Here is a 10,173-nt window from a genome sequence, read left to right on the forward strand (position 1 = left end):
GGTGTTCAGTGGTAGAATTCTCACCTGCCAAGTAACACCACACAGCTAGGTGAAAGGATCCTCCTTTAACCCCACCACCACCAAGGTGTTATACATCTCACCCTGGCTGCTAGCAACTTCCAGAATTCCTTAAATAAAAGGGAGAGGGGAGTAAGAGGTAGGAAACAGAGGAAAAAACACCTCCAGTGTCCTTTCCTGTGGAGGCCACCAGCCACCCAGAAAGCTCATCTCAACTCCTTTGAACGAATCTGGGCCAATTGGTGCTTGGGCTCCAGCACCACTGGGAGCTAGGGAGCAATTTGGGTCCCACCAGAAGGCTAGCTGGAGCAAGTCACCTCTGTCCAGGCTGCATATCTCATAAAGCTGTTCCCAGGGTAAGAACCATCTGTGCTGCCCTTGTTGTCCTTTGTCCTTTATTCTCTCTCAAAGACACCCCCTACACACACAACACACACCCATGGCAGAGAACAGCTGAGCCAGGAGAAGCTGAAGAAAACAGCTTTTTATTTGTTACTATAAGAACCAATTACAGAATCCGAGGTTAAAAAAACGGACAAAAGATCTTTATTTCTGAGAACTGGCGTACAAAAGGCGGAGGGGGAGGGGAGGGAAGGAAAGAGCGAGCGTGGCCTGGGGTTGATGCCAGCTTAGGGGCCTCAAACTCCAATTAGGAAAGTCCGGACACCGGACAGAAAGAGAAACCCCCAATTAGGAAAAAAAAAAAAAAAAAAAAAAGACATGGCAGTGCACGCCCCCCTCCCCCAACCAGGTACCACCACCTGATATCTGTGCACTCTTCCCCTTCCCATCCCCTTTCACAAAGGGAGGCAAAATTTTTAAAAAATTAAAAAACCCTTCCCCCCCAAAACTGTCCAAGACATCTGTGGGTCCTACCCCCCAAAATAGGCTAGGTTTCCACATGGGCCAAGTTCCTGCAGTCTGTCCTCCATCAGCAAGCACGGAGGCATAAGGAGACAAGTCTCGAGGTGGTAACACCAGAGGGCGCCCAACCCCTCCAGGGACACACACACTTGCTCCCTTCCTTTATTCACTCCTCACTCCCTTTGACAGGAAAGGGAAGGGAGGTTCAGGTGCCCTGGGCATCCACCCTCTACCTCTCAGCCCACCTCCCTTCCCCACAGGTGCTCAATCCTCCAGGACAATAGGCTCATTGGTGCTGGCAGGATGTGAGGGTGCAGGTAGAGGGACTGGGGGCCGCACTGCAATCAGCGTTGGCTTCACCTTCAGGGGCAAGTTGGGTCGGCGAGCAGCTCGCCGCATTTCCAGGTGGGTCAGAGCCTTGCGTAGGGCCCTGGCCAGAAAGAGCAAGTGGGAAACAGAAAAGGCTTAGAGAACACTTAAGACCTCCAGGGGAAGCCCCACATTCCCCACTGCAGTTCTGCCTTCTGGCCCATTCTCCTCTGGCATCCCCACCCTGCATCCACAATCTTCCTGGAGCTCATGCTCTGATACTGCTACTCCCCACACTCACCAGCCTGGACCATCCCTCTTAGCCCCTCCCACGGTGGACTGCCTACCTAGTATCTTTTGTGGCCACAAACACCACAGGATTCGGTGCATCAGCTGGGTTTAGTTTTTGACGTTTGGCTGCTGGCTGTGAGCTTGAACGAATCCCTGAAGCCAGAGGCCTTCCATTGGCAGAGAAAGGAACCCCTGCCCCTGCCATCTGGAAAAGGGTAGGATGGCACAGTGAGGGAAAGGACCCTCTCAGACTCCTATGAGAAACAAAAGCCCGCCCAATTCAGCTTGGCCCACCCTTTTCTGTCAACTCACAGTCTCATAGGCCCGTTTCACCATAATGCCCCCCAGTCCTCGGTTCTGGGACAGCTGGTTTCTGTTGATTGGAGTCTTGGTACCCCGAGGTGTTTTTGGTTTCAGGGGTGCCTGGGCCACTGAAAAAAAAAATAGTAAAGTTTTGCACCTTTACTTCCCTACACAGTTCCCCTTTGTTACTTCCATCTCTCTTCCGTGGACCAGCAGTTTACCTGGGCATCCCCAAAAGTAGCAATGGGGGAAGGTTCTGGCAAAAAAGCTAACTAGTATTTTTCAAGTATCAGTATGACCTTATCAAATCAATACAGCAATACTGAATAGTTTACCAAAAAAATTATTAAACAACGAAAGTGCACTTTTTTAGACTAACTCTCTAAGGACACTAAGAAAAAATGCAAGGGGTGAGATGTCTGATAGGGAAGGGACTGGAAGCCTGACGCCACCCTCACTGGTACCCATCCCATACCCAGATCTTTGACGATAGTTGCCAGGGGCAGCCGCACCAGAGGATGAATCTTCAAAGGAGTCTTCGCTGCCTTAGGAAGTCGAATGGAGCCTGGAGAAAAAAGATGAAAGCTTCTGAAGGGCTTCACCATTCAGGTCTCCTCTGAGGCCAGGAGCCAAGTCTAATCTTAACATCCAGAGAAACACTGGTCTCTGGGCAGAGCAACCCTAAACCACCAGCCCCACTGCTCCCTGCCCTTACACTCTGCTTTGATGGCATTGGCATTGATAGGAGCATAAGGTCGTCGGGCAGCCCGCCTTGGCTGTAATAGGTCCCTGCACATGCGTCTGGCAAGACGTGTCAGCTTCGTGGTCTGAAGTAGGAAAGTTTGCCTGTTTTTAGCCAGTAGCTTGGCCCGGTTGGCGCTGGTTGTGTAAGGAGAGAGACTTTGAGCTTCAGGTCTGGACAAATGACCCCTCGAGTGTGGTTCCTAGAAGAAGAGCATAGGAAAGAGAGAGAATAGAAATCAGCACTTAGGCTCCCTTCTTTCTTCCATTCCCTCCCGAGGACAATTTATTCCTGCCTAGTCTCTTTACTGACCTCCTGGCCTAGTGTCTCTCCAACCAGCATCAAGTACCCCCTGCCCATCAAACCATCACCATGTAAAGAGTTGGGTATTCTGGCCTTCGCCTAAGCTCACATCAATATGCTCACCGCTCTCTCCTACTTTTCCTCCCACTGGTCCTTACCGTGGTGCCCCGAGCGGCCCCCTCAAGCTGAGTTGGGGTCTTCAGCCCCCCATACTTCTTCCAATAAATCCAACAGGAAGCACAGAGGCGGCACTGCATGTTAGGTGGGCCCCAAGCATACCACTGAGCAGACTGTGTGGCTGTAGAGCATGGAGAGGGGACAGGGAAGAAGCATGCTACCTGAGCCCCACAGGTTCCTGAGCCACCGCAGGCCTTCCACCTCGCCCCAGCATCCCTGTGCCCCGTCACTCACTGTGGCAACTCTCACAAGTCAGGCCCTTCTGGAATCCAGCCCCATTCATGCCAGGTTTTGAACCCACAGAAATGATCTGGTTAGGGTTTGGCTTAGTGCTAATGGGGGAGGTGAGGAGAAGAGGAAAAAAATCAAGAAACTGGTCAAGGAAAAGAATCAATTTCCACTCTCAATTTGACCTTACCTCCTGCCCACCCCCACTGAGAGAGACACAAGTCAGGGGAAGGGAAGGAAACACTCCAGTCTCCCCACCCACCACACTTACTAGGTGGGGATGTAGACCTGTTTCAGTTTGCTGTCTGCTTCAGCAGCTTTCAATCTTTTCTGCAGGAAGGAAAAAAGAAAAAAAAAGGATCAGAGCCTCACAGCAGGGAGAATGTCATCAACTTCAAAAGCAGAGGTCAGCAGGTGGCCTCTGGTCCACCCTCCCCAGCTCAAATGATACCTGCTGAATATACCGGTCTGTGGTTTTCCACATGTAATAAAACTGGACTATGCTGGCGAGTGACTTCCAGGGTAGCTAAGGCGGGCAGAGGGAAGAAGAATGAGCTGGTATCTGCCCCCAGGTCCTGGTTCCCTCACCTGTCACCTCTCCCACCTCTCCTCCTAGCCCAATCCACTTACAAAATCCTGGCGAATATCGTTGAAGTCCTTCCCATACTTCTCTAGGGCCTCCTCAAATAGCATGGCCTCTGAGGCTGACCATTCCTCCATCTCATCCCGACACAGCACTGGGCCTCCCTGGGGTACCAGGGTCGACATGGCCTTAGCCAGGTCATAGCCATTCCTTTGCAACGTATCCATGGCGTGAAACTACAGGGAAGATGGAGAACAACTGAGGACCTGAAACTTTTAGCACCACTCCCTTCTGCTGCTCCTTTTTCTTTTTTCGTTTTTTTTTTTTTTGAGATGAAGTCGGAGGGTGGGGGGGGTAATAAAAATATATATAAAAATAAATAAATAAAGAGACGGAGTCTCGCTCTGTCACCCAGGCTGGAGTGCAGTGGCATGATCTCGGCTCACTGCAACCTCCACCTCCCGGGTTCAAGCAATTCTGCCTCAGCCTCCCAAGTAGCTGGGACTACAGGCACAAACCACCACGCCCAGCTAATTTTTGTATTTATAATAGAGACAGGGTTTCACCATATTGGCCAGGCTGGTCTCGAACTCCTGACCTTGTGATCTGCCCACATCAGCCTCCAAAGTGCTGAGATCACATGTGTGAGCCACCGCGCCTGGCCCCTTGCTGCTCCTTAAAACACTCTCACTCCCTCAGATACCCTCCTCTCCTGTCCCCAGTCTCTGCAAGTCCCCAGAAAGCCCAGCCTGGCCAACTACCCACCAACTTCTGCTCACCAGGGTGATATCTCGGGAAGCAGCAGCTGCACTCATGTGCAAGCTGGGCTGCCGGATGGAGCTGCTGCAATCTAGGGCTCTTGCAAAGGTTCCCACAGCCCTAAGGAAAAAATTGAGAAGTCAAAAGTGAAAGAAGAAAGCCCAAATGGGCTGGGTAACTAAGCCAGAGGAGAAAGAAGGAAAACATCCATGCCAATGAAAGAAATAAAGTCCATCTCTAAAAACCATGGGACTCAGAACGAGGTCCACACCTCCCCCAGCCCATCTTCCCCATCCACCCACCCCTCACCGGGCCACCACGAGAAACTGGTCAATCTGCCGGTCTGTGAGAGGGTTGTCTGGGTCCCAGACCTTCATCTCCATCTTCTGTTGGTTCCGATTATCAGATTCTCCTGGGGAACAGAACAATGGCATCAATAGGGAGAGGGCAAGGGGAAATAGTTGGTGTCTTTTCATGCACATTAGCACCTCCTCCTTCCTCTTCATCTGCTTGGATTCTACCAGCTCCCCGAATTCCCAAGTGTGCCCATTTGCCCTTTTCAGGTTCCTAAGGTCCCATCCTGTCAGGGTCACAGCAGAGAGCCCTGCTGACTGTGCAATGCACCACCCCAGGTGACACCATTGACAGAGACTATAATATTAAAGTGCCCCTTGGAATTAGCTAACCTGGTAGCTGTACAGTCTGTCCTGTGGCTTACCCTCTGCCAGGCGATCTGGGATCTCAGCTTGGTATTTGCAACCAACTCTGATCTCGCCCTGATCAGCTAGAAGTGTCTTCTGCACAGGGTCAAACACCAGTGAGTAAAAAAAGCAATCCTGGAGTTGAGGAGAGACAAGGTAAGCAGGGCAGAAATCCACAGAGGCGGCAAGGAGGGAGGTGTATCCGAGTTCCCAAAATAGGCAGTCTGGCAACCCTGTACCTCATCATTGTTCTCCTTTCCCCCTCCCTTTTGGGGGCAATACCCATTCCCCTCCCTCTTCTCGCAATATCTCTTTCTCACCTCCTTTTCCAGATACTGGCTCAAGATATCTGTCTCATTCAAGAGGGTCACACTGCATTTCCCCCTATAGAAGATATATCGGAAAACCCTGATGAGCCTCTCTCTCCCTCCCCACAGCATCTCTGAACACCACCTCCTTCTCGCTGCCTTCTACGTAAGTGCATGCAGGCTATACTGGCCCCAGTTGTCCTATACCTTATGTGGGTGGCTGGTAATGATTCAAATTGCCGAGAAAGGAAAAGTTCCCGGTGCTTCAGTTGATGGCGCTGCTGCTCAGACACACCTGGCTGCTTTGATTCCTCTTCAAACTCCCCTGGGAGATCAAGGAGACAGAAACAAAATCAGAAACGAATCCAGCAAGACACCACCCTGGAAACTCTAACTCAGGAAAAGTATTTCCTATCTCAGCTGTTTTTTTCACACATTTCCCAGGCACCTGCCTTCTATATCCTTATCCTATCAGCTTTCTTTTTCTTTTTCTTTCTTTCTTTTTTTTTTTTTTTTTTTGAGGTGGAGTCTCACCCTGCTGCCCAAGCTGGAGTGCAACAGCACAATCTTGGTTCACTACACCCTCTGCCTCCCAGGTTCAAACAATTCTCCTGCCTCATGTTCCCGAGTAGCTGGAATTACAGGTGCCCGCCACCACACCTAAATAATTTTTATATTTTTAGTAGAGACGAGGTTTCACCATGTTGGTCAGGCTGGTCTCGAACTCCTGACCTCGTGATCTGCCTGCCTTGGCCTCCCAAAGTGCTAGGATTACAGGCGTGAGACACTGCGCCCGGCTCCAGCTTTCTTTCTTAGCCCCATCACAGATGCTCCCAACTCTATCAGCAATGCTCTTAGGGAGTAACTGCTAAAAGTATGAAAATGCTGTAGAAATACATCCCTACTTGCCAGGCGCGGTGGCTCAAGCCTGTAATCCCAGCACTTTGGGAGGCCGAGGCAGGTGGATCACAAGGTCAAGATATCAAGACCATCCCGGTCAACATGGTGAAACCCTGTCTCTACTAAAGATACAAAAAATTAGCTGGGCATGGTGGCGCGTGGCTGTAATCCCGGCTACTCAGGAGGCTGAGGCAGGAGAATTGCCTGAACTTGGGAGGTGGCGGTTGCGGTGAGCGGAGATCGCACTATTGCACTCCAGCCTGGGTAACAAGAGCGAAACTGTCTCAAAAAAAAAAAAATTAGCTGGGCATGGTGGCGCGTGCCTGTAGTCCCAGCTACTCAGGAGGCTGAGGCAGGAGAATTGCCTGAACCCAGGAGGTGGAGGTTGTGGTGAGCCGAGATCGCACCATTGCACTCCAGTCTGGGTAAACAAGAGCAAAACTCCATCTCAAAAAAAAAAGAAATACATCCCTACCCAGCTGCCAGTGCTCAGACACCACTCAAAGTCCACAACAGGCCAGCAACAACATCACACTTGTCTCTTTCTTGCTAAACCAGCGTGAGATCCAGGAACCCAGTAAAATGAAAAAGTATCACACAAGACTATTTACAGTTATTTTCAATTTCAGGAGATTCTGCTCTAAAACATCACATGTGGCCCTAACTATCCCTCATTTTCTAATAATAGTTCCTGGGGTTTTCAAGGACAAGACCTCTCAAGCTAGTGGCAACACCTTCCTCCCCAAGGAGCTGCAGCTTGCCCTGAAACCTTGTGGAAGGGGTTAACCTGGCTAGGCGCCAACCAACGTGGGAGGGGACAGAAGAGCCTCAGGCCCAGGCTCATTGGTGCATTGTTCCCAACCTCAGGGAGAAGGGGGGTTGTGCGGTAGGCTCCACCCCTGGCCTATGTGCTCCGGAAACCCTGTGCTAAGGCAAGGGGGACCACACCCCCAACACTCATTCTGATTGGACAAGGCCAAGGTCAGCCCCTGCCAGATGGGGCTGGAAACCCTAAAGGGCCAAGGAACTTGGTAAGCCGGGATCCTTCTTAACCCCTTCTCACCCAGAACAGTCTGAAAAAGGAAAATTTAGAAAGGTGGAACAAAAGGAAGGAGAAAGAAAATCAAAGCAGGAAAGGAAAAAGAAGCTGAGGAAAACATGTTTCTTTGTGTTGTTTTTTTTTTTTAAAAAAAAAGATGAGAACTTAAAGAGAATGAAGACAGGGCAAAATGAAAAGGGAAAGATGTAAAATGGAGTGGGGGCCGGGAAATGGGTGAGGTAAGAAATGAAAAGTACAAGAAAACTTTCCTACCATCTTCCAGCTTCCAGGTATTCCCACCACCTTGTGATTACAAAATGAGCCTACTTCCCTGTTATGCGGGCCTCTCAGAACAATCTCTTCCTCTTCACCTTGACCTTCAGTCACCACCTACTGTTCTAATGTACACCAAACTGTCCCCCTTTAGAAAAGCATTCTGCTTCTCTGAAGTTCATCCTCATCCCCTAAATAAACATTATCATCTCTCTCTTACACTCATACACAAACCATATTATAGCTTTCCTTATCACAATCTCTCCACCCTGCTTCCAACCCCAACGTGTAAAAACAGGCCTCCCTCCTCAGACCAGGTATTTCCCACCCCTAAATTCACACCTCTGCCTTGGGCATGCTACCAGGAGAAACTCCTGCAGGGACATGCCCAGGCCTCAGATCATGGGGAGGGGGAAAAGAAAGAGATGAAGGTACTCACTGGCATTACTATCAGCCAGGCTGTTGAGACTACTAGAAATGTCCCTGCGCCGGAAAAGACAGACAACCTTTGCCTCCACATTTCCATTTGCAGTCTAAGGAGAGAAAAAAAAAATGTAGCAGTGAAAAATTGATCATCTGGGTACAGAAATGCACAGAGACAAATAACAGTAAGTTTCAGAGGAACCTAAATAAAAAATCCCAAGAAAATAGGAGTAAAGACTTACATTCAAGGACAGACTTCCAAATCCCTTTCCTTTGCCCCCAAGAGACAGAATAGTAAGTTCCTGCTAAGCTCTCAATAGCCTTTCCTGAATACATCCAATGAATGAATGAATGAATATGAATAGATACTTAGTATAGAGTCCTCTCTTCCACCAGAAGTTAGAAACCTCAGAAGAAAGAGACCACTGGGGGAGGGAGGGAGAGGGATTCTGCTCCACTCACCTTGTTGAGCTCCTCAATCCGTCTAACCAGGTAAGGATTGCTAGAGGAGTTCTCAAAATAGACGTAATCTGTAAGGGAGGGGAGGGGGAAGAACCACGAAGATCAGAGGACGAGACGGGAGACACAGAGCACGAGAGTAGGAGAGAAAGTTGGCCTGAGTGGACCAAAAGAAGATAAAGATCCAGGTAGAGAGGGCGCTGAGATGTGAAAGTGGAAAGACTAAGAGAAAATAAGGATGTTCCCCATCCCCACCACGCCTAGTTCTAAAATCGGATCCTTCACAGAAAAGTGAGCCTTAAGGAACAGGCAAGAAGCAGGGGTTCCCCTGCGTCCCCACAACTCAGCTATGAGTTGCAGCCCAGTCGCGGCGAAGTCATTGTTCACGCTGGCGCTGGGCCCCCACCTTTTCGAACCGAGGCGCACAATAACGCCTGGGAAGAGGAAATCTCCGGGCGGCTCCCCCGCGGTGGCAAAGCCGTCGCCCCAGCCCCTCGCGTCGCCTCCCTACCAGGTCAGCTCCTTCTGAACCAGTTTCCAAAGCCCACTCTGTACCCGGGGGAGCCCCCGACGCAGCCCTGAGAGTGCCGTCGGGGCTGCCCGCAGCTTCTCTCCGGGAGTCTCGGCACCCTGCCGCGTCGCGGTCGCCGTTCCCGCACCCTCACTTCCCCGCTCCCAGTCTCCCGGTTCCGGTTCCGGTCCGCGCTCGGGTCCACGCTGCCCCAGACGCGGCGCCCCGCGCCACCAGGTGCGGAGTCCCTCCGGTCCCGACCCCAACATCTCCCGCCCCGGGCCCCGCACCCCTGCGCCCGGTACTCACCCCCCACCCGGTACATGTTGGCCGCCATGGCCGTTCCCGCCGCCGCCTCCGGCCGCACAAAGGGGTCCGGAAGGCTCGCGGAGGCAGGGCTCGGCTCGAGGCAAAGCCCCGAGCGTGGGGCTGTAGCTTCAAGGGAGTCTCAGTGGGGCCCGCGCAGCCGGCACCTCCACTGCCTCAGCCGTCGCGGTTCATCCCGGCCCGCGCTGTCGCCGCGGCAGATATCGCCCCACTCCCGGGACGCTGAGGCCGGCCCCGGTCCGCTCGGCTTCTTCCGGAACGAGCTCGGCTCCTGCCAGGCCAGAGCTAAGCTCCAGCTACCCCCGCCCCCGCCGAGTCCCACTAGTCGTTGGGATCTGCCGGCCGCAGGGAAGGCTTGCCCGGCCCGCCTCGGGGTTCGCCTCCTTCCGGAACACCTTCGGCCGATCCGGAGAACAAGGCCCACCGTTCGGCTTAGGTCGTAGAGCGAGACCCCGCAGATCGGCTACTTCCGGAAGAGGTTCGGCTCCTGTCGGCCAACAGCGGCCCGGCACTCGGCTATTTCCGTCGCAGCTCGGACCCACCCCATTTTTCCGAGGGCGGGAGAGAAGTCGGACTTAACTGTGTACTCGCTGGGTCCCTGCAGCTTCTCCTGCCGCCCCGAAAGACTCGCGCGCCTTCGCGCTTAACCAGGTTA

At 52.1% G+C, this 10,173-nt stretch overlaps 1 protein-coding gene across 3 annotated transcripts; it reads right to left on the bottom strand.

Annotated features, from left to right (window-relative positions):
• Positions 1-487: 487 nt before the first annotated feature.
• MTA2 (metastasis associated 1 family member 2) lies at positions 488-9,906 on the bottom strand. 3 transcript variants are annotated; one of them, XM_017978201.4, is made up of 18 exons: positions 9,501-9,906; positions 8,684-8,751; positions 8,238-8,331; positions 5,794-5,911; positions 5,599-5,662; positions 5,296-5,374; positions 4,887-4,989; positions 4,598-4,697; positions 3,866-4,054; positions 3,687-3,761; positions 3,507-3,565; positions 3,242-3,339; positions 2,989-3,128; positions 2,501-2,729; positions 2,261-2,350; positions 1,795-1,913; positions 1,539-1,687; positions 488-1,312 (listed from the first exon to the last, which is right to left on the bottom strand). In XM_017978201.4, the coding sequence occupies exons 1-18, from the start codon at positions 9,526-9,528 to the stop codon at positions 1,147-1,149; spliced, it is 1,968 nt and encodes a 655-aa protein (XP_017833690.2). In that variant the 5' UTR covers positions 9,529-9,906; the 3' UTR covers positions 488-1,146. The 3 variants fall into 3 exon arrangements, with proteins under 3 accessions (XP_017833690.2, XP_035118872.1, XP_035118876.1); XM_035262981.3 differs by having other exon boundaries at positions 5,296-5,413; XM_035262985.3 differs by lacking the exon at positions 8,684-8,751 and having other exon boundaries at positions 5,296-5,413.
• Positions 9,907-10,173: the final 267 nt, after the last annotated feature.

This window comes from Callithrix jacchus, chromosome 10 (assembly GCF_049354715.1).
Source record: "Callithrix jacchus isolate 240 chromosome 10, calJac240_pri, whole genome shotgun sequence".
Lineage (NCBI taxonomy): Eukaryota > Metazoa > Chordata > Mammalia > Primates > Cebidae > Callithrix > Callithrix jacchus.

Excerpts from the sequence above, each read along its gene's own strand:
- MTA2 (XM_035262981.3), bottom strand. The coding sequence starts at position 9,528 with ATGGCGGCCAACATGTACCGGGTGGGGG. Across the intron at positions 8,332-8,683 it reads GGATTGAGGAGCTCAACAAG|ACTGCAAATGGAAATGTGGA; the intron begins GTGAGTGGAGCA and ends TTCTCTCCTTAG. Across the intron at positions 4,698-4,886 it reads CAGTTTCTCGTGGTGGCCCG|GGCTGTGGGAACCTTTGCAA; the intron begins GTGAGGGGTGGG and ends TTTTTTCCTTAG.